The sequence below is a fragment of the Pelobates fuscus genome, chromosome 1, assembly GCF_036172605.1.
Source record: "Pelobates fuscus isolate aPelFus1 chromosome 1, aPelFus1.pri, whole genome shotgun sequence".
Classification (NCBI taxonomy): domain Eukaryota; kingdom Metazoa; phylum Chordata; class Amphibia; order Anura; family Pelobatidae; genus Pelobates; species Pelobates fuscus.
Window position 1 is genome coordinate 287669625 of NC_086317.1, and position 25140 is coordinate 287694764.

General features: G+C 38.7%; 1 protein-coding gene across 2 annotated transcripts in view; it reads left to right on the plus strand.

The window, feature by feature from the left end:
* CBLB (Cbl proto-oncogene B) overlaps positions 1 to 25140 on the plus strand; it is a 126343-nt gene that overhangs the window by 14567 nt on the left and 86636 nt on the right. For both annotated transcript variants that reach the window (XM_063457469.1, XM_063457470.1), the window contains exon 2: positions 13850 to 14100. In XM_063457469.1, coding sequence (XP_063313539.1) covers positions 13850 to 14100 — 251 coding nt within the window. The remainder of the gene's footprint in view (positions 1 to 13849; positions 14101 to 25140) is intronic.

The following is a 25140-nucleotide window of genomic DNA, read 5'->3' on the forward strand; positions in this document are numbered from 1 at the left end:
GAGGGATGCAGTGTGTGTAGGGTGCAGTGTGTGTGTGTGTGAAAGTGAGGGGTACAATGTGTGTGCGTGAGGTTACAGTGTGTGTGAATGAGGTGCAGTATGTGTACATGGGGGTGCAGTGTGTGTGTATATGGAGGGACAGTGTGTGTATAGGGATGCAGTGTGTTTGTGAATGGGGGTGCAGTGTGTAAATGTATAGAGAGTTATTGTGTGTGTGTGATGGTGGGGTTGGGGGCGGGGGCAGATCAAAACAAATAAATCTATTTGTTTTTTGTTTTTTTTATTATTAAAAAAAATATACTTCATATCCCCCTCCCTTCTTACCTTTGCCTGGGAGGCAGTCCCAGCAGCTCCTGAGGCTAGAGTTCACTCTCGCGAGATCGGAGCGTCTCCTCTCTCCCAACCCTGCCGGCTGTCAGCAATGTGCCTGCGGACCAGTGAGGGAGGTCTCTGATCTCCCCTCCGGTCCGTGAAGGCACACCGCAGGGCCGGCGCTTGAATAGCCGGCTGGGAAGAGGCAGAGTTTCGCCATTTTACATTTTCTTGGGGGGGCAGGGGGCAATTCCCCAGATCCGCCACTGCCTCTGTACCTTGTACACATTTTATAACTTTGTACCACTCCTGCATCATGAACTATTCCTAGAGAAACCACAGAGTTTATTTAGCTCACGTACTTCTAGATTGTCTTTAAAGGTACCTCAAAAAGTGTATTTTCAGCTTTTCAATATATTTTGCACCTGGCAAAAGGTTTTGATTGTTGAACATTATCTGTATTTAAATATGTATATGCACACTAGTTTAACATTTTTAGTTATCTTAGACAGCCCTGTACATGTCCCAGCGTATTCATTTATTATATCACGTCAGGTAAGGCAAGCACCAACTTTAGCCTTGCATAAACATATTTGTTGAATTCAACTATGGATGGTTGGAGACCCTGTTACCTTTTCTGCAGGCTGTTTTGTCTTTCAGTTGAAAGATATCCAAGTTGTGACTGCCAGTACTTTCTTGATTTATGGAAGATGATTAATAATATTTTTAAATTCAGTCTTTCAGTGTGTAGCAGATATGGATGTAATTCGTTCCAAAAAAATACAAAGCAAAAACAATGTTAGTCATTGATGTAATAAATGAAATCTGTATAAATTGTAAAAAGAGAATTACAAAAATACAAATAATAGAAAAGGAGAGAGTTGTTAATATCTATAAAAAAAAAGTACTTGGCCCACTGCATATGTGGTAAGGATATAGGCAGCTATAGGTGTTGGGGGGATTAAAATATGTCTGATTTTATGACCACAAAGACAAACTAATCTACCAGCACAATATGCTGCATTGGCAGTGGCATGTGAATATTTGCACAGTTTGATGAAGGTAGTTCTTTGTGATCCATTCTGGATTAAAAGACTTCTCCCCTCCAGCACATTTACTGTTTACATTTTGCAATAACTACTCCTACTAGTGACTCTTAGACAGACATCAACTACAGGCTTTCAACACAAATAAATTCAATCATTGAACCTCTTTTATGTCCAGCATCAGTATACAAAGTATGACAATGTTGGACTCTGCTTTTAATGAAAAAAAAAAATGTAAACAACAAGGTGGGCTCAGCAGCAATCTAAAATAATGCAGAGAAATTAAATGTATTCTGAAAAATATGGTGAATCTGGAACATCTACCTTCACAACAGTGCTCTCATCCTAAACATGTTTGGTAACCTGCCCTGCTAATGAGCGAGAAATTAAATATGACATCTACCAGTATACAGGACAACAGAGAGGCAACATTTTAAGGAACATATTTGTTCTAGGGACAGACACAGTATCTATTTTCTAGTTGCTAGACTGCCTAGATCTACATTCTCTACAGCAGAAAGTACAGGAACATTTTTTTTTTGCACTAGAAACCCCACTGCAACCTTTTTACTTTTGGGAATTTGCTTATAACTGGCTATGGTGCCTGGTTTTCCCTTTAAACATAAAATATAAATATTATAAATATTTGTAACTTATACATATCATTTACACAGCTTAGTTATCTCCAACATCATGGAACATCATGATGCAGATTTCTGCCTTTAGTATTTGGTCAAAAATAACTCACACTCTGTGACAGAACAAAAATTATACATGTACAACACACATAGGCTAGAACACCAATTCAGAATAGAAAACTAACATGGGGAGGAGCCAGCTACGAGCCAGAGCAGTTGCATCTACATGAGCTCCATGCCTCACACCACATTATACCCAATTGTATGGTGGAATCTGGGCACCCACCTTACTGTGAACTCATCTCCCGACATTGGAAGTATCAATGGGCTGGAAAAATAAAAAACCCAGGGCTGATAAGGGCCCCAACAGCCGCGACATTGGCGATCTTTTGTGGAACTCGCAGAGGGCCATTTGGGAGAAAATGGTGCTGGGGGAAGATGGCTCCTCTAACACATCTGAGGACGCATCCTATGATCCCAGAGAAGGGGCCTCCTGTAGCAAATGCTGGCTGAACTTCGCCAGAACATCAATGCTGACATGGCCTACGTCAAAAATGCTATTAAAGGGGCCACCATGAGACTCACGTTGCTGGAGGCCTTAGCTAGTACCCAAGACACCTGACTTACCTCTGTGGAACAGAAGGTCGCAGATCTCCAACGGCAACAGCTCGACACGGTGGAACAGATTGAAGTAATGGAGGATCGGAGACAGAGATATAATCTGAAAACCCGTAGGATCCCGGAGACTGTGGGCTTCCCTGACCTACCACACTAGCTAGTCTGCTCCTGCCAAAACAGACAAAAATGGCGAAGCTGGATGGAATGTTTCAGCTGCCCAAAGCAGCGAATGCACACACTCACCGCCACAGCAGACACTATCCTCTGTTCCCAATCACTACACGACAAAGCCCTCCTAAAGGCAGTTGTTCGGGGGGAGAGTTCTGCTAACATTGGAAGGATCTACTACTGTTTCCGGACTTAACAAGCAATACTTTCCTCTGGCCCCCAACCACAACTGCAATGTACTCTACCACTGGGGGGCACCTAGAATTCTACTACTCACACACAAAGGGACTACCTATCGAGCCCACAGCCTGCAGGAGCAAGATGGGCCTGCTTAAGCTGCAGATGGCGAACGGGACAGACCTCTCCTACTTAGGCCCTTTGGCAGTGGTAAGTTCACTCCTCGGCTGACTCAGCTTACTCTCCTTTGAAAAGAAAACACCTGAAGAACCCAATTCTGATGTGGGGAGACTCCTACTTACCCTTAGGGGTGCTTGACCTCTAACCACCATGAATAGTTAACATTTTCTCTTGATGTGTGACTGCTTTTCATTATTATTTTGGTACACATAGTCTTGGTGGAGGGGGGGTTGTGTTTTTTTTTTTTCTTATCTCTCTCATGTTAGTTTTAAGGTGTATGATCCCATATTATATACCTTTATACAGATTGACATAAAATTTAAAAGAGGCGATTGCCACACATATTGCCACTTGTACGCACCTCTTTATATGTTTATATATATATATATATTTTATTTCCATTGTAACCGCTGGCTCCTATAACCCCCTACACCCACCAGTCATAGAATGGAGTCACTATTTATCTATCTCTCCTGAGACCCTAGAGGGGGTAACTCTTGTAAGACACCAGAGCCCTAATTAACAGGTTATCTCAGTGACATCGCAATATCTCGGGGAGATACATAGTTAGTCCCCACTTTTGCGTTCATATATGCTTTCATTTTATTTTATTTTATTATAAAACCTCATTCTGCATGTTTACAACTATTGCTACTGAGGAATTGATTGCTGGACCACATGTGCTTTTTGACAACGTACTGATGATTGTACAATTTTCATGCAAAGTGATATAAATAAAGAATAAAAAAAACATGATCACTATCTGTTGTATATGATGCTCATGTGCTTCTGTAATATTGTTGTCATATATATTGCTATCTCTGTACCATTATTTTGCCAACAAAAATCAAGCATGCAAACAAAGGAAAATGGTATTTACATCGGGAAAAAACATTACATGATAATTCAAATGAAAATTTTGTTACAATGAAGACCAACATCTAGTTTTGTTTCCAATTACACGTTTGCAGGGGAAAAGATTAACCAAAGCAGTTAGCAGTTCTTTACTTTTGTCTCTGAGATGGAATAAAGTGGCACACCCATAGTTCATTTCAAGTGGGTTCTGATACCAAGTTGCAGTTGCAAGCTTGTCTTTCTCTCTCTCTCTCTTTGGAAAAATTAAATCAACATTTTCAAGGGCTAGTGAGTAATATTCATATGTAACCTTTTTCAAAGTTAAAACAAAAAAACACCTATTGCTACATAATGTTTTGCTAAAATAACCACAGTGACAAAAGGCTTTTCATTGGTGCAGAATCAAAGGTGCAAAACTGATTTTATTTTTTTTGTAATTCTTTTTTTTTTCCTTGTGCATGTGAAAACATATAACATTTTGTCTTACAGTGCCACAACAGCATCACTAAGCGTATTTTGAACAGTAGTTAACAAGGCATGTGAGGAAACGGCACAATTTTATATTTTAGTGTCATGTTAAATATAGAGAACTTATGTCAGGATGAGAGACACAGTTCTAAACATAAGGTCCCAGCTAGTTCAAGAATTGTCATGTTAGGTATAGTCAGGAGCAATTGCACAGGTTGCACATAAATAGCAGGTTTTTGCTGGTAGCAGTGGTATGTCAGACGTAACAGCAGCGTCGGTTTGTATGTATGCATACAGGGTTCACATTGGATTATTAACAAGCTTAGTGGAAATGGCTGACTTTAACTGACAATGTACTGCTATGTAGTGTAGTATACCTGTGGGGTGCAGTTAGGTTGCTAGAGATTAGTGTGGTGTAGGGTTAGCTGAGACCTATATGTCTGCGTGTGATATAAGGTAGGAAAGTTGCAAACAGTATGTGATGCACTCTCTCTAGTTGCAATTGTTTTGAATAAGTGCGGTTAAAGATGCGGCAGAGAGAAGGGATGGTTGGTCCACTGAGGCTGGCAAAACAGTATCTGCATGTTGTTAGCTCCCTCTGAGGGCTCGGTCAGGTATATGTCGATCATGCAGTATATCAAAGGGGTTCATAAAATAATACAATATAAAACAAATGGGCAACAGGCCTAACTAAAACATGGCGATGATTAAAGAAGTCACTTAAGTTCGGTTGCACAAGTCGACGTCCTCTAGGAAAAGCCTGGCTATCAGCCGATCCCTGTGTGTGGCAGTTCCCTTGGGCTTCGTGGTAGACCATGCCATATTTGGTAGGGTGTTCTCTTGCATCCCACACCCGTCTGCTTACCGGGTCCGTGGGGATCATGTGCCGTCTCCTGCCGGCTGGATACCGGTGTGCGGGGCCTCCGTCTGCCATGTCCTCGGCCCAAGGCCTTTGTGGGAGCCCGTGCCTGGTGTCCATTGATCCTTTCCTTAGGATCGTGGGACAATGGGTTTTCCGGATTTCGGGCGGCCCTCTGGGTGTATGGACGGCGGTGGGGGGTTACCTCCATTTGAGCCCCCGGCTCGGAAGAAGAGCAGGCGTGGAAGGCCCCATCACCTCCCATCCGTACTGCAGGAGGTGTAGGTATATACGAGCAGTGTCCCTTCATAGCCTCCAGCTTGGGTGAGTGGCATGCTTCGGTGGTGTTGCTGTGGGACCATTGATCTGTATGAGAGGCTTGCCTCTGAGCTCGGTCGTGGATCCTGCTCCAGAATTTCTGGCAGATGTCATCAAATCTTTGGTTGAAAGCAGTGAGCCAGTCCTGTGTCATCATGCTTGATAGTGGTTGCTGAGTCACTGGGACGGCGGCCATGTTGCGTGTGCCGCGTGGGTCCCGAGTTGGCCCCTTGCTTGATGTTGGAGAGTGTGAGTCCTTCAGTGGGGACCGGGATATCCCTCCCGGTCCAGAGGGGGGGGTAACGAGGCGAGTGGTAGACCTCCCTTGTGGTAGTTTCGTGTGGGGCGGGTGATCGGCAGTTTCACCCGCCCGGCAGCGGTGGTAGACCGCAATGTGGTCTCTGTGGGAGGAACGAGCGGGTAAGTCCGCAAGATCTCACGGGCTTCTCCCAGGTTCGCATACAGCTGTATGTAGCTTTGCTGGGCACTGTTGACCGGCTGGGCACTCGATGTCGGGCAGATTGCGTGGTTTAGATCAGGAGCTCAGGCGATGTGCAGCCAGCCGCCATGATGCCCAGGCCCCGCCCCGCAAAACTGATTTTAAATAAAGCTCTAAAAAAATCCTTTAACCTTTTCATGGAATATAGATTTAAAGAAGCTTAATCGCTTTGTCAACAGGCAACTTCCTATTTTTCCACCTCCCTTGTGTTTATGTATGCGTAATTGTTAATACGTTACAGGTCTCACAATATAAACAATGTTTTTGATGTTTGTATACTAGATGCAGAGAAATATTTGTGGATTTCCTGTTAATAAGTAACTTGGACTTGTCTTTAAGCAGGCATTATATGTACTGTGTTTTTGGTGGTTCACAGGGTTTTATACTAAAATGAGAATACAAAATTAATTTAGAATTTAAGGCAAGAGTAGATAGAGAAAGCATAACTGACCTTTTCCCACCTAAGCTATTTTGACTTAAATTTGAAATTCGCTTTAAATTATTCACCATGAATTCTCACTTTATTGAATGATTCTGTACGTGTCTATTTGTGAGTCAAATGGTAGAGTTGGCTGTTTAATCCCTGATAATATGTTTGAGTTTGTTTAACCCCTTAAGGACACGTGACATGTCATGATTCCCTTTTATTCCAGAAGTTTGGTTTTTAACCCCTTAAGGACCAAACTTCTGGAATAAAAGGGAATCATGACGTGTCAGACATGTCATGTGTCCTTAAGGGGTTAAGGGGTTAAAATGTTAAGACAATTTTTTTTGTTTTAGTTTTAATTTAATTTTATATTATTTATTAGTCCTTGGTGCTCCCCACACAGTCTCCCAGTAATCTGGCCAAAATATATACACCTTGACCAAGTATACACCATATATGTCTTTAATGCCTTTAAAGCACTGGTACTTTATTGTGCAAAACCTCTGTGGATTACATGTCAATGTTTCAGCCCATGGAAAGGAATTTTATCAAGACCAGAGAGCCTTAATAGTGAAGGCTGTAGGGAAAAAGAAAGAGCTGAAGAGGACAAATAGAATTACATATCATATACAAAACCACTTAATTCCTCGAGTTCATATAGTACTTGAGTGTTCTATTTCATAATTTCAGGGCTGCACCTGTGCATCCTTTAGTTATGCTCTCCCAGATGCTCATGGTCCCAAAAATACAAACATAGTTGAAGACACACAGAAACACACTGTCTCCAACGAACACAGGTACACATGCACTCAAAAATACCACCCTCCTTTTTAACTCTTTTTAGCTGCTCAGCAGATGGTTGGCTTCTCTGGGGTATAGTGATAATTGACTGTACCTATGCTGTGGGTCCTCTCCTCCCTGTTTGGCTTCTTTAGAGCACTGGGTGGAAGCACATTTGCATAGGAGTGATCTTTCAGTACAGCACGTTAAGGGAGCCACTCTGCCACAGTTCCGTAATATAATGTAATGACTTAAAAGAAAGCAGTCCATATCGGCCGAAACATTGTCCTGTTGCACTTATTTCAATAAACAGGCTGCAATATAATGAAATCTGTCTGCACTTGGAAATATTTCGAGGTGTTTGCCATTCCTTGAGCATGGAGCACCAGCATATTATTTATATTAATTTATTTATAGTAGTTCCTACAGGAAACCTATTTGCACACAGTTCTGTAATGTGGTCCGATTATGGGAAATATTAATATATCTTGAAGCAGACATCATAGTGCAGGACTCAGCCAGGTTCCTTACCAAATTACTTACCAAGTTAAAAGACAACTGTCACCTCAAAACTATTTGTAATTATACTTTCATTAAAGGATCACTATAGTGTCAGGAAAAAAAAAACTGTTTTCCTGACACTATATCATCCTTAAGCCCCCCCCACCCCCCTCTCAAGGTCTTTCTCCCTTGGTGCTGAAGGGGTTAAAACTCCTTCAGTTACTTACCTTAACCCAGCATCTGGCCCCCTCGGCGCTGGTGACCTCTCCTCCCCCGCCGACGTCAGCTCCCGAGTGGAGCGGAATGTGCATGCGCGGCAAGAGCCGCGCGCGCATTCCAACAGTCCATAGGAAAGCATTTCTCAATGCTTTCCTATGGACGTTCTGCAGAAGCGACGTTCTGCAGAAGCGACGTTCTGCGGAAGCGCCTCTAGCGGCTGTCAGGAAGACAGCCACTAGAGGTTGGATTAACCCTGCAATGTAAACATAGCAGTTTCTCTGAAACTGCTATGTTTACATCTGAAGGGTTAAAACCTGGGGGACCTGGCACCCAGACCACTTCATTGAGCTGGAGTGGTCTGTTTGACTATAGTGTCCCTTTAAGTATTAAGTATATATATTTTAAATTAAATAAACAAACATATTGTAATTCAGTATTAGTAAAACATGAGAAACTCATCCCTATCTTTACTTTATTATTATTAATATTATTTATATAGCGCCAGCAAAATTCTGTAGCGCTGTACAATTGGTGGACTAACAGAAACGTAATTGTAACAAGACAAATGGACACACAGGAACAGAGGGGTTGAGGGCCCTGCTCAATGAGCTCACAGGCTAGAACCTTTATAACAGGATCCTGCAGTCATATACTCTGTGACCTGAAATACATGTATATGGCTGCATGATCCTATTATATACTAAAGGTAGGGGAGAGTTTTCTATTTTTATTTTTTTTTACTTAAAATAAATAAAATATATATATATATATATATATATATATATATACACACACATATATCTATTATTTTTTTTATACATATATTTTCAATGTGATGCAAGGATTATTATATTAAAAATAGTTTTTAGGGTGGAGCCTAACACCTGAGCTAACTAGACGCCATTTGACTGAGCTCCCGAGGCAAGGACTTAAATCTCAATAAATTGATTATCCTAGAGTACAATCCACCTGAGAAAGCTATTGCCCTCTTATCCTCACGCCACACGCTGCGAGACGATGCCCTTCTTGGTCCCGCAAAAACAAACCTGTTTGTCTAACATATGCACAAAAAAAATAATCTTTTTTTATTTTTTTTTTAAGTGACAATTGTTCTTTAAATGGGCAATAGTGCCAGAAAAGGTAGACACACATCAAATACCTGTCTTAAAATTGACAAGACTCTTTCTATGGTAGTTGCCTCTTCAGTTTGTTCCTTTTTATGGTTTGTGAGTTTCCAATGCAGGCAATTAAAGCTTCCATTGCACTTCTAATTTTAATTATTGTATCATCATCCACTCTGACACTAGTTTTGTTATTTCAGCTGTTTGCCATAATAACTTTATGTTCAATGAGTATGGGCTTAAAGTTCAGTCTATCATACTTTAATTTGAGGGTATTCACATCCAAATTGGAGAAAGGGTTTAGGGATTACAGCTCTATTCACATTTAAAAAAAAAAAAAGATCCAGCACCCAAGTGCCTGCTGCTTTCTGGATCCAGCTGATGATGTCCTCCTGACCGACTCCACCGCCACCAGCACGTTTAGAGCATAGTCCCTCAGTCACAGTCAGAGCGGATCCTTCCACGACCGTGAGAAACACAATGAAAGCAGAGGCGGAGCATGTCAACGTTGCCTAAGTACGCGGCGTTGCACGCCCCCTTGCTCCTCCTCCACATTTTGAAATACTGGAGCTGGCCTGTAAGTAACTGACTGTGAGCTGTGTCGGCAGCTCCGCGCCCTGTGCGGCTCCACAGCTTGTGCACCCAAAAGGCTGGCCCTGCGGGCTGCAGGACTATTTACTGGAACGGCGTTCCTGCAGTGGAAAAAGTGCAGGAACACGTTCCTACGTGTTCCTGCAGGACTTAAACTCTGATTATGAGAAAAAAAGAAGGCCTGGACATCCACAGAAGACATCCAGTCAAGTAAAGAACACTCTCAAGGTGGTGGGTGTAATATTATCCAAGAGGTAGGATAAAACAGTAAAAGAAGGTGTAGTGCCTGACATATCCTTTAGGAAATGTATGTAATGACAAAAAGGAGAAAACAAAAAGACTAATAGTGTAGTGCGCAGAAGATCGGTCCAGTAAAAAAGTATTTTTATTAATAAAACCTAATAAAATCATAGATGGTATAACAATATACATCACGCGTTTCATCTGAAACTCTTCAAATGTACGAATGATGTTCCTGAAGGTGGAGTTACACCTCAGACAGCAATATGAAATATTTTAGTATGGGCAGTTTCATATGGAAAAGCTGAACATTCAGCTGAAGAACAGCTCTCCATATACCTTACCCTTAAAGAGTTACTCCAAGCCCCATAACCACTTCAAAACACTAAAGTGGTTATGGTGCTTGGAGTAACTCTTTAAGGTAAGGTGTTCATTGTATGTACATAGATTTGCACACAAAAAAAAATGGGAAAACATTTTTTGGGAACTTTCTATGTTTATTTTATTATATTTTTGCTGTGACAAAATCCATTTTATTTCTGCAGTTCAATTAAAGTAACAATTAAAGTTTAATTAAAGTAACACTATAGGGTCAAGAATACAAACATGTATTCCTGACCCTATAGTGTTGAAACAACCATCAAGTCTGAAGCTGCTTGCTTTGTCCCTGTTTCCTTTTGACCTGCCCACTGCCTGCTGACATCATCAGAAGTGGTGGCCTGATCCAATCACAATGCTTCCCCATAGGATTGGCTGCGACTGTCAAAGAGGCAGCTCAGGGGCAGAGCCAGCACAATTCAAGCACAACCCTGGCCAATCAGCATCTCCTCATAGAGATTAATTGAATCAATGAATCTCTATGAGGAAAATTCCGTGTCTGCATGCAGAGGGAGGACACACAGAATGTTTGAATGCATTTTAGGCAGCCATGACCCAGGAAGGATCTCTAACAGCTATCTGAGGAGTGGCCAGTGAAGTTATCACTAGGCTGTAATGTAATACTGCATTTTCCCTGAAAAGACAGTGCTTACAGCGAAAAGCCTGAAGGTAATGATTCTACTCACCAGAACAAATTTAATAAGCTGTAGTTGTTCTGGTGACTATAGTGTCCCTTTAACTTTGAATAATGGAATTTATTTAATAAAAATGTAAATATTGCATGATTATACAGCCTCATACTACATAACTAATCCATATTTCATGCTGAATAACTAGAAATCATTTATATATTTTTCGAAAAATGTCCAAAAAGACATTACCAGTATTTTTTCTTGAGAAATAAAAAAAATACAGTGGATGATCTGTTGACTGTGGTATGTGCACAGCATTTGCTAGGTTTTATGTTATACATATCAGTGGAAAAGAGACATAGTTACAAATACATTTACATCTGTTCACTACAGATAAACATGCACTAATAATTTGTCAGACAGGTTACAGCAAAATGAATACACGAGCTCTGAGAATTGGGACTGTGCACTTCTAACAGCTAGTTCTCATGGGGCTGGAGGGTTTTTGATCTGTCTAGAGTAAACATTTTGCTGTTTGCCAGAATATGTATTGTGCCAGTGACAGATATGTAGTATGTGTGTGTATATATTTTATATATGTATGTGATTTGACTTTCACACTCTCCTCTGGGTGGTATATTTTTGTGTATTCCTCATTCTCGGGTCCTCAACCAGAGGCCTGGGAGTCTGAGTGTTCTGCGTAGTATCTAAGCTGTTTCTAGAACTGCACTCTTCTGAACAGCGATCTTAGATGTCCCTCTCGAATCTGCTGAAACCTCTCCCCAAGCTTGGGGATCACAGCCACGAGTTCTCCTATCACAACTGGAACTACTACTGCCTTCACTTTCCAAATCCTTTCTAGTTACTCTTTTAGTCCTTTGCATATGTGCACCTTCTCATGTTCCTTCTTCCTGATGTTATAGTCACTGGGTATTGCATCCACCATCACGACAGTCTTCCGTTCCTTGTCATGTCAGTTTGGTTGGCCACTACCTGTTTGTATATCTGAATCTGAAAGTCCAACAGGATTTTAGCCCTGTCATTCTCAACTACCGTAATTTTAAGGAATACTAAGGAACAGATGATTGTTGTTATGCCCTGATGTGTAAAATGTTATTTTAGTCATTTTCCCTTGACTAATATATATATATATATATATATATATATATATATATATATATACACATAAAAGGTATGGTGGGGCACAATTGTGATTAAAAACCCATTCCACCTGAAGTATGTGGATAGTTAATACAATGTTAAACAAAAATCTGCACACCAGTCAAGCCATAAGACTTGCTTTTCCCACAGGAATCACAAATTTGCAGTGATGTCACTACCGCAAAGGATTCTTGGTGGGCATATGCAAATTAGTTCAACAAAGAATCACATTTTTGAGTCTGTGTTTGCTGTATACAACATTTTTGAAACACAACTTAGGAAAAGATGCAAAGCCAGTGAACCACTCATGGACAGCTGTTTCATTGTTAATGCGCTTGCTAGTGAGGTTTGGCAGTGCTTGTGAAGCAGAAACCAAAAAAGGTATGGTGGGAAAAAATTGTGATTGAAAACCTCACAAACAATCTAAACCACACATCCCTTAACACACACTGACTGACCCATACACAAGCACACTGCACACTGCCACACACTGACCCATACACAAACACACTGCACACACATCCACTAGCACAAACTCACTCACTGACCGATACACACACAAAATATCTCTAACCCTAAAACAGCTTTAACCCTAACACAGGACTAAACCTTTACTCTACCCTACCTCAAATCCTTACCCTACCTCAAATATCAGTACTGTACTTTTATCAGTAGATGGATTTATTTTCTAAAACAGTAAAGAACTGTCTGTGACTGTCATCTACTGGCTATTTCCAGCATGGCAGGGAGATCTTCCTGTAATTCAACACTGTGATCAGGGCTTGTCAGCTGGCAAAGCACAGCACCAGGTACAATCAACTTGGGGGCATCAAGGAACACTCTGGTGATCTATCTATCTTTTGGCAGCTACAGAATTATGGATGCTGATTTAAAAGGATTTATATAGCTGTATGCAGTGCACATTGTGAGTGCTGCATACAGGGGGCAGTAACTATGGCATCAAAAGACAGAGGGGAGCCCCAGGCATCGAAAGATCTCTCTGTAACACTCCTACATAGTTTTAAAAGTAACACTTAAAACATATGCTATACAATAAGTGGATAACTTAATTTTCATATATATATCACTACATTAATTATATATATATATAATTAATGTAGTGATTTTTGCAGTTGTTAGATGCTCACAAAACACAATGCAATCTCAGAGCCAGGGGCTCAGGTTCCTGTGAGTGTCCATTTGTCAAGATATATAAATGTATTGAAGTAGCCAGAGAATACCTTTACATTTTTTTTTTTTTATTATATTTATTTTTATTTTTATAGTTTTAACCTCTTTACTGTTGACGTCTGAACAATATCTTTGTTGTTGTTGTTGTTGTTGTTGTTAAGGAGTAAGATCCCTTTCCTTGTTCGAGACAGCACAATATTGGTTTTAAATGTGTTAAAGGTTCTTCATTTCAAATTCTTCCTCCTATTTAGTACCTTTTGATGCCTAAAAGTAATATTACATTTTGAGAATCCTTTTGGTTTTTATGTGTTTATTATGACCTTTAACCATCATATTGATAATGGCTGGACATTACTTAAAATGGGCAATATGTAAATGTGACCTAAACATAGTATACATCAATGAAAATGGCGTGTAGTTTACTATATCAAATAAAGCATTTTTAATTGTGTGCCCTTTTTTTATTTTAGGTAAGATTATGCCAAAACCCGAAGCTTCAGCTGAAGAACAGCCCTCCATATATCCTTGATATTTTGCCCGACACATATCAACATTTACGACTTGTACTGAGCAAGTATGATGAAAACCAAAAGCTTGTGCAGCTCAGTGAGAATGAGTATTTTAAAATATACATAGACAGCTTAATGAAGAAATCAAAGCGAGCAATCAGACTCTTCAAGGAAGGGAAAGAGCGAATGTATGAGGAGCAGTCTCAGGAAAGGTAACTGTTTTTCACATGCATGTCCATGATTGAAGTCGAAAGAAAAATGGTACTTTACAAGTTTATATGCAAGTCACACTTTATTCATCAACCCATTCTATTTAACTTAAACTAACCATAATGCTGTAAACTAGTTTTTATAATGTGCTAGACACAATCCACTACAGTATGTTTATGTGGAAGTATTACTGGGTAGTTATTGCATAGCAAGTAGATGCTAAAGTCTACATATGTGTTTGTAGGACTGGGGAACAAAAGTGGCTATGAAGCTTATGTTATGTTAAATAGTGCCAACATAGGCCAAATATAGTAGTGGACGAATCTAAAGCTCTAGGTTAGATTGTGGTCTACTGAATCTCCTTAATAACAGTGGTGATGTAGGTGTGAAAGTACAGGAGAGCTGACAGAAGATGTTAATAGTTTCCAAAATGCATGAAAACAAGGTTTTATTTATGTCTTATGTTTTGAGGTTTTAGGTATGGCTACACTGTCCTATTAATATAAATATGGATGTTTTAATTCTATCTACCAAGCTTTAAGTTTCTCCAGATTGATACAATAAGCTGTTGCTTAGCTAGTGGCCATTTTAGTGGTTCTTCTTTTGAATGCCATATGCCATAAAGCCTCCATATATATATATATATATATATATATATATATATATATATATATATATATATATATGTTATGCCATGTTTGTATGCATATTTTTACCATCCAGCTCCTTCTGTCAGCTCCCCTGTACTTTCTCACCTAAAGTAGCCATGTTCATACAGAGATGCAGACGACTGCAATCGTACCTGGACCTTTAGATTCACCAGCCCCTATATTTCATGAGATAAGGTGACTGGAGTCTGTATTGTGTACTGTGCTTATAGTATTCCTTTTATATTTGTTCATTTTACTTTCGATTGGTTACAGAAAGTGCTATTTAAATTGTAAAAAGTTATACAGGCATTACAGGTTCCCTGCTATATACAAATTAGCCTAGATCAGGCTTAGGCAACCTTTGGCACTCCAGATGTTTTAGACTACACCTCCCATGATGCTTTGTCAGCATTATGGGTGTAAGAGCATTATGGGGGATGTAGTCCACAACATCTGGAGTGCTGAAGGTTGCCTACCCCTGGCCTATGTATTCAATAATTTAAATAATCAGAGGACATTTCTTAGCTTATAGATGTAGAGCAAAATTGCCAGGTCTGTGACATGAATATTTTTGAGTTTAGTACATAAAAGTAGCTGTTTCTTGTGGTGTTATTTTTTTATTTTATAGAATGTGCATAAAATGATTCCTTTTTCAAGCTAAGGAAAATACACATAGATATTCTGTAAGTACTGTACAGTAGATAATAGAATATAGTCAACAATGTCCAAGGATGCTTCCTAAACAAAATAATGGTGGTGTGTATCTGTGTAGGATTACAAACACCTTAATTCTACTATATTTTATTTTTTATTGAGCAAAAGATTATATCTATACATTGTGCCTAGCTTTCAGTCAATGCTACTGACTGACAAGGGAGAGCAGAAAAGACCTGCAACAGGAGATCTCCTCTCATAGCAACCACAGCGCATGTGCTGTGGTTGCTATGGAAACACATTTTACGTCATTCAATTCCGACGTTGCTACACTTGCAATGCAGCCAGCCTGCCAGTGTCACTGACGAGATTTGCCCTGCTTGGCGATGTGTCCCAAACAGGGTCAATCAAAGAAGAACAGAGACAGATTGTAGGCAGAGCATAGGACGGCCATGAGGTGGGTGTTACAAGAGTAACACCCATGAAGCTGCACTGGGACGGAGAAAAAGTGAATAAATCTTTATATTTCACATTGAATATACCATGCAGCGTTGTAATATATGGTGTATTCAATGTATATGGATGTGATTTAAGGTAATTCCATTCACTTTAATGAAATTGAAAGTCTTTTCTTCTTTCCATTCAATTCCCCTTTTAAATATATACCTTAAAAATGCACCTCTTTTGCTTTAAGGACACTCCCAATGTGATTTTATAGCAAAGGTAAAGAGAAAGTGTAGCTGATATCTGCCTCTGTTCGTCTTTGCTTTGCCCTGCTTGGGATGCATCCCCATGCAGGACAAATCTTGTCAGTGATGTCGGCCTGCTGGCTTTTTTTCCACTCTGTTCCTATACTGCCTAGCTAGTGCTAGAAGTGCCGGCTAGGGAGTTTACAGATTTACCGCAGTTGCTGTGGTAGGAGAGCAGAGGAACCTCCTATTGAAGGTCTATTTAGCTCCCCCTTGTCAATCAGTGCCTCAGCATGGTGATGAATTGACTGACAGCTAGGAGAAAAAACTACTTTTAAATAGGTTTTTTTTCTCCTAATCTATACATTTGGTAGCAAAACTGCTAGCACAATGTATAGATACAATCATATGCTTAATCTAATGACCATAAATTGTTTGGGGCATGACAGGTCCCCTGTAATGGTGACTTCTGTAGATAAATTATTTGGAAAGTTTTTAAACAGTATTGAATCATTTGGAAAGCTTATTGAATAGAGGTCACTGACGTATCGTGACCACAGATTACAAACAAGACGTTTTCAATCTAGAAATAATGAAAATGTGCCAGAAAAATAGTTAAAATAGTTTTTGATTTAATGTATTTTCTTAGGACTTTTGGTTGCATACAATTTGTATCTCGGTGTCTTGTACAAAAGGTTAATGTACATTTTCATAGAATTGTTAGTAGAAAGTGACATTTTAAATTTCCCTTCAGATTACAGGTTTTAAAATTACTATTGTGATTCGCCACTGGCCAAGTGCACTTTTTATGGTTTCTAATTGCAATTCTTAATTGCACTAGGGAAAATGAATTTAATAACTTTCACAAACAGTCTTTTTATTCTCTAAATGGTTTGAAAATGCTTTCAAACTACGTGAGCTTTGAATCAAAAATCAACATCCTGTTCATCTGCTCCTTTATTTGATCAAGCTCTTAAAGAAAGCCCTTATGAGAAAGAAACTGCTAATTGCTTTCAGAATTATGAGTAACCAAACCTCCAAAATAGGCTAGGGTCTGAAAGAAATTAGTCACCTATAATAAATGCCCATGTCTTCTCATTACCTTTTAAACTGTTTTCTAAGCACTGCTTTTTTATGTGTTAATGTTTCATTCAGCACACCTATTTTAGAGCATAGGTAGTTACGATGCCAGTGTTCTTTATAAGCTTTTAAAAATTAGTAGGACTTCCTATTTAGTTCTAGCTCAACAGAACAGTGGGTGCTGAACCCAGATTAACTTACTTTTCCTCTGTGAAGGTGAGATTTTGCCACCAAATGTAGCTGACACTACATATATCAAGCCATATTGCTAAAGAGAAAACCATGTTTATTTTAAAATTATTTTATTAATTTTGTGTGGGACAAAGTCACAGTCACTTGGCTCTTGCACCTCACAGACACACAGATACACAGACAGATAGACCCACAAAGACACAGCTAAACAGACAAACAGATACACATTCACACAGATAGATACACATACGGACACATGCAGATACACAGATATACACACAGATACACATTGACACACATATACACCCACACACAGATACACAAACAGACACACAGATATACACACTGACACATAGATACACACACTTACAAACATACACATATACACACACTGATACATACATTGACACACACACACCATTACACACATACAGACACACAGATACACACACATTGACACACAGATATACTGATATACACACACACATAGACACACAGATACACACACTGACACAATGATACACATACAGACACACACCAATGCATACATTCACACACAGATACATACAAATACACACACGTGCTCCCCTCCTCTCTGCCACCCCCTCCTCCATGTCTTCCTCCCATGCAATACTTTTATAGCATGGAGGTAGTGACCAGCCAGCTGTCACTTCCTCCCAACGTTGACATCATCACAGGGCCCGGTAGCACTATTAAAGCATAATTTTCGGTTTACAAATAAAAATCTATAAAAAATAATGCCTCGGTTTACAAATCTTTTTTGCAATACAAAGCAAGTTTCCCCAGGATGCATTGCGTCTGGGAAGTTTATAGTACTGTCCCTGTGCATGCTGGAGTCTGTGGGTAGCACATGGCGTCGAGTGTAGAGGTGTTGGAGGTGCATTAAGTTTCGGAGCCATTCTGGAAATTTTTTGCAGTAGTTTTGGGACTTTTTGGAACTTTTTGGGTGCATTTCTCAAGCGGGGGAAAGGTAGGGAGCTGAGCTTTCTCGTTTGCATGCCTTTTACTGTGTGTTCTGCATTGTGGGTTGGTTTCCATGCCAGCTCATTTTTACTTTTTTCTGACCTCCAGAACGGATTAATTGGTTTTCAATGCATTCCTATGGGAAACCATGTTTCGGTTTACCAAATTTTTCGCAATTCAAAACGTCCCAGAGAACGTATTCAATTCGTAAACCGAGGTACCACTGTATGTATGTATATATATATTTTTCAGAATTCCATCATATACATTAGTAGTTTTCTATGGCTTTAGTACCAATGCACATTTCAGTGAGAATCCTTTTCCAAGGGAGAACTAAATCCATCATTGGTTTATCAACATCACATGTACTATCTATGTAATCTCAGTTATTTACCATAGTCACTCTTGTCAGTGGATGGAGTGGGTCTTATCGGTGGTAGTTAGACCTCCTCTGTACAGAAAGTGTGTGGTACACATATGATAAAATAGATCTTGAAAGTTAATGTAGCTAATTACAGGTGCTTTAAATTGCTAAAAATTTCACTACATTTAATGAATTGACTATTTACTGTTTAGTGAAAGTTTTACTTGTGTGTCCCTGTTTGCATGCAGATTTCAGCCTGCTATGTTTTCAATGCTGTTCAACCATTGTGATATATTTAATTTATTTGTTTTAATCTAAGAATTAACAGGGTTATTCAATAAAGTGAGAATTCAAGGTGAATTTCAAATTTAAGATTAAAATAGCTCAACTTGATAAATTATGTTGGCTATGCTTTCAGGTACTCTGGTCTTAAATTTGAATTTCACTTAGAATTCTTACTTTAGTAAGTAACCCTATAAGGATTTAGTAAGAAATCCATGATTGCTTTTTTTTTCTTCAGATGGGCACATCCATCATAGTTCCTTACCAAAACTGTGTGAAGTTCGCACCCCAGGTTTACAAAAGGTGAATAAACAAAATTTTTTTGCTTGTGCTGCATTTGCGTTGATTTGTGCAGCAAAAATGAACATTTGTGCCAGTTTTGTTTAAGTGATAATTCACAATGTATTTAATCAAACCCTGCCCCCTTTTCACCACATGTTAATTCTTGAATACAAATATAACATTCAATTGTGCTGTATGAGTGCTGGTTTGTGCTGCAAAATTAATGCTTGTGTAGTATTGGTTTTAAAGATATTGCACATTATATTATTATATCCCCAACCCATTGTGCACCCCATATTATAAAATCTTAAATACATATATACAATTTGTTTAATTTCAGAGATATTGCACATTAATCGTCATTGACTTTGCAACCCATGTTATAAAATCTTACATGTTACATGTTTGTGTTGGATATGATATTTTAGGCTTTGCGTGACTAATAAAATGACTTTTATATGAGAAAAATTGCTGGGATGCTGGTTTGCTTGGGTAAAACCTGGATTACCTGGTTAGCCACCTGTTAACTCTCAGCAAGCAGTTTTTATTATTGGGATAGTTGGGGATAACCTGGCACAAAAGGGTTATTAACTTGGCTTTACTGGGGGTTAATTTGGCACCAAAGAGATTAATATGACTAAAGAAGATTTGTTGGGCTTAATAAGTTTGATCAAGACATTTTGCAGTTTATCAAGACATTTTGCAGGAGAACTTAAGGCCATTTGTCTACCAGCTGAAGCTCAACAGAAGATGGGTGTTACAACAGGACAATGACCCAAAGCATAGAAGTAAATCAACAACAGAATGGCTTAAACAGAAGAAAATACGCCTTCTGAAGTGGCCCAGTCAGAATCCTGACATCAACCCGATTGAGATGCTGTGGCGTGACCTCAAGAAAGTGATTCACACCAGACATCCCAAGAATATTGCTGAACTGAAACAGTTCTGTAAAGAGGAATGGTCAAGAATTACTCCTGACCGTTTTGCACATCTGATCTGCAACTACAGGAAACGTTTGGTTGAAGTTATTGCTGCCAAAGGAGGTTCAACCAGTTATTAAATCCAAGGGTTCACATACTTTTTCCATCTGTACTGTGAATGTTTACATGGTGTGTTCAATAAAAACATGGCAACATTTCATTCTTTGTGTGTTATTAGTTTAAGCAGACTGTGATTGTCTATTGTTGTGACTTAGATGATGATCAGATCACATTTTATGGCCAATTTGTGCAGAAATCCATATCATTCCAAAGGGTTCACATACTTTTTCTTTCCTTTCCTCCCATGCATATTCTGCAGTTTAAACAATCTAGTATTAGAGCTAATTCTATACTATCTTGTTTTACCTACTCTTGTTTATTACTCTCACCAATAATAAGATAAGAAGTATCTTTTTGAAAAACGACATTAACTCATAAATGCAGTATTTTCTAATGCCTAACAACTATAAACCTATGTTTGAAAGATTGCTTAACCCATAAGAACCGTGGACGTACGTCATACATCCTCATCTAATTTGAGCTCTGGAAGCGACCGCTCTGGGTATTGCACAATGCCTCGTACAATCATCGTACAATACCCCCTTCACTGCCGGGCACCGGGGGGAGCGATAACTTCCGGGTTGCCGCACATGGCGCCCGGTAATGTAGAGCAGAGCATCGGAAACCATCAGGCAGGCTTCCGATGCTCTGCCTGTACTGAGTGCCTCTAGGGCTACTACAAAAGACTGGAAATACCCCATTTTGAATAACCTGGGTGATCTACATTTGAAAATGGTATACCATGATGGGGTTATTTCAAATTCCTGGGCTATCATATGGTCTTAAAAGGCAACACAGACCCAGCAAACCATCTGGCAAAGTGAATTGGGCAAGCCCTATATTGACCCTGTAACTTTCCAAACCACCATAAAACACAAATGAGTGTTTAAAACGGTAAAACATATCATGATGATGAAATCACCAGTAAAAGTGCAGTTTTTGTAAAAAAAAAAATACAAAAAATAAAAACGGCTACTACAAAAGACTGTATATACCCCATTTTGCATACCCTGGGTTGTCTACTTTTTCAAATGGTATGTCGTGGTGGGGTTCATTTTCATTTCTGGGCTGCCATACCATATCCAAGGCAACATAACCAACCTGGCAAATAGCAATTTACAAAAACAGAAATTACAGGGGTACTGTTGTATTTGTTATACATTACTCTACACAAATATGAGTGTTTTAGAGGAGTTAAATGTATTGTACTTATAATATCATCGGTGAAATGGCAGTTTATGTGTGAAAAATGCAAGAAAACTAATATAAATGCTAATTTTTGCCAGGGTTTGTGACTAAGTGGCTACTAAAAAAGACTGGACATAACCCATTTTGAATACTATGGGTTGTCTACTTTTACAAGTGGTATGCCATTTTGGGGTTCATTTTCATTCCTGGGCTGCCATACGGTCTCACAGGCATCATAGGCCCTGCAAACCAATCTGTCAAATGTCAATGTGCAAACATGGAAAAGCCCTACATTTGACCCCTGTAAGTTTGCAAAAACCCACAAAACCTGTAAATTGGGGGCATTGTTGTACTCGGAGATGTTGCTGAACACAGATTGGTGTGTTCTTTGTCAGTAAAACATAACAGGAACTGAGAATCCATGCCTAAAGTACAATGTGAGAAAAAAATAACAAAAAAATTACTTTCCAAATGTTTGGTGGTAGAATTAGTGCATGGAAAGTGTTAAACTACCACCATCTGAAATACCCTATGGTGTCTATTTTTCAAAAATATATGGTTTGATGGGGGTAGATTGTATTGGCCGGCTTAAAAAATGTCCCAAATACGACATGGGTGCATGATGACCAGCTGTGAAAATTCCAAGTTGGAAAACTGGAATGCGCACCCTCCAAATAAGGTATTTTAGCCCCCAGAGAACCCGACACACCTATACATGGGGGGTATCACTGTACTCAGGAGATGTTGTCGAACACATATTGGGGAGTTCTTTGGCAGTAACCCTTAAAGTTCTAAGTACATGTATTCTTGAATTGCTATGTGTGTCAAAAAAAACACTTATTTTTTAATTTTTTTTATTTGACATGGGTTGGTGGTAAACATACATATTTTGCATGCTGCACTGATTTTCATTTCAGTAAAGAATGTTCATATGGATAGTCTCCTGTATAGCTGCAGTTTCTGAATTATTATTGCTTACTTTAATGTAAGAATGCTGGCTTTGTTGAAAATTATTACAAGACGCAAATGTTACTGTTTGCTAAAATGTTATTAGTGCCATTTAACCCCTTCCCTCTTAATCCCACATATACTTAATTTAAACATCATTTTGTGTTGCAACTAAATCTTTCTTGCACAGAAAAACATAAAAGTCAATAAGTGTATTTAACACAAGACATACTAAAATTGTAAACTAAAGCTTCTGATTTCACCATAAAGCTTCTGATTTAATTCTCCATATCGGAGTCTTTAGTCTGAAAATAGCTTATATATTTAGCAACAGATTGTGATGGCAGAAAACATTCTTATTAGGCATTCTTGTGTGCCAATTATTTTACATACTTGTGCGCTAGGGTAGCCTTATGCACATTCCAAGCATCATTGATTTCCTTTGCTGCATTGGCTTTTTCAGTTTCCCTTAAGGACAATTCTGGAATTTCAGATATCTTCAACAATTTCTGTAGTATTACTTTCTCACATTATCCCTTCGGCTTCCACTTTTTTTTTCCTTCAATTTTATTAAATACTTTTTCATTCTGATAATTAGTTATGCAAGTATGAGTTATTGTAAAATATATCAAGTAAATCCTCCTTCTTTTTAATAACCAGTATAATTTTATGAGCGTGTAGTGAAACAAGTTGTAGTTTATTTTGTTTTGTTTGTTTGTTTTTTTGCAGTATTCTTTTCCAGTGTTTCACTAATTATAGTATACAAGGAGTGGAATGGGTGTGCCATTGTTCACCCTCTAAAATTTCTGCCAATTTTTTTTTAGGTGACAGCTGTTTCATTAGAGCCCCACTGAAGGTGCACAGGGGGCAGTGATCTGTTCACTCCCCCCAACCCCCCCCCCCCTTTTTAAGATTGAAATCCCCAACCCAATAACTTTGGGGGTGGGGAGAGGATATGTTACTAGTGACTCACATGTTAGTGTGTACTCATTAGTCTTTTATTACAGTGATCAGGCACTTGTAGCCTGTCGAGTGGGAGTGTGGGGAGGTATAAAACCTCCTTTGTACTCATTTTGGGGTCATAGTGATCTCCACTGGCATTTTTTTTTTACTATTTGTCCACTGACTGTTAGTGCCACCAGCTGGCAAATAGTTGACCCTGAATATTGCAACAAAGGGAATGGCTTTGTTCATTGGCCATTTACAAAATAAAGATCTTATAAATGTAATTGACACAGAGTTACAATGGAGGCACCCTGTTGCAAGAGAAAGAGTTGTTGATTTCTACATTTAATTTTATTTTTTACACCTCAAAATTGCATGTGTGCTATAAATATAGGTTAAAGTGCATACTATATTAAAGGATCACAATAGTGTCAGGAAAACAAACTAGTTTCCTGACACTGTATAACACATAGGTTCATCAGATAGTTATTGTTGACCAAATAAGAGCTGCAGAAGAGGGAAAATAAATAAAACTATGAGCAAACACATAGTTACTTATTAATAACCTTTTCTTCTATGTGAGGGTGTAGCAAGAATCCAATATAAGAAAGCTCAGTTGGCTAAGCAGAATGCCTATATGGTTTGATTAACATTAGATGGCCTGTACTGTTTCACATTTATTATTATTATTATTATTATTATTTGGTATTTATATGGTGCCAACATAGTCCGCAGAGCTTTACAATATTGTAAAAGGGGATCTAGAACACTAGAAGATCACTATAAGCAAAACAACATAGGATGTTGTGAACCATTTTTATAATCATTATAAAGGGAAACTATAACTAGTTGGCATAAAACCTAAAAAAATATCGTTTAATTAACTGTTCGTAAATAATTAGAAACCAGAAATTATTGCAACCAGTTTGGTTTGGCAAAAACAAGGAATCCATATGCGGATGTCAAGTGTTACTATGCTAATGTCATATACAAGAGACATTCATAGTATGTTTAAATGTTCTTTGGAATATTAAATTACAATTCTTGTGAATTCAACATCTAGAAGTTTGTATTTTTATTTTCCAACATGGTTGTTGACCAACCTATGTTAGCTATTAGTATAATAAAACATAAAGGAACCTAATTCTTTATAATTTTTTTCTTGTATTTGTCTGGAAAATGTATTAACCTTATTTGCTTGATAAGAAGCCAGAGTTTGTATAACAAATGTAATATCAGTAATACATATGATTGAAATAGTATAATAGTCATCTTCATTATGGCATGCAGATATATTTACAGCTTGGTGACCAATTTAAGTGTGAAGAAAAACATTTAAAAACTGAATTACTATTTTACTATGTTACTTTTTGCTTTTCATATCACTGGATTAATATTATCCTACACTGGATTTGTGTAATGTATATTATAGTGTACAATATAGTGTTTCTGAAGCAAAGAGCCTGTCCCTACAGACTGATCAGTGTCAACACAGTCTTGATCAGGAAGTGTTTACACTGCTGCCTAACACCACCTCTAGTGGTGGTCACTCAGACAGCCACTAGAGGGACTTCTTGGATACTGTTCTGCAAAAATTGCAGGACTGAAGTTCAGAGTCTCCACACTCTGCATATAGATGCTAAACACTCCAATAGAGATGCATTGACTCGATGCATCTCTATGAGAAGATGCCAATTGGCGTAATTACCACGCATGCGCATTCTCAATGCGTCCCACACTTTTT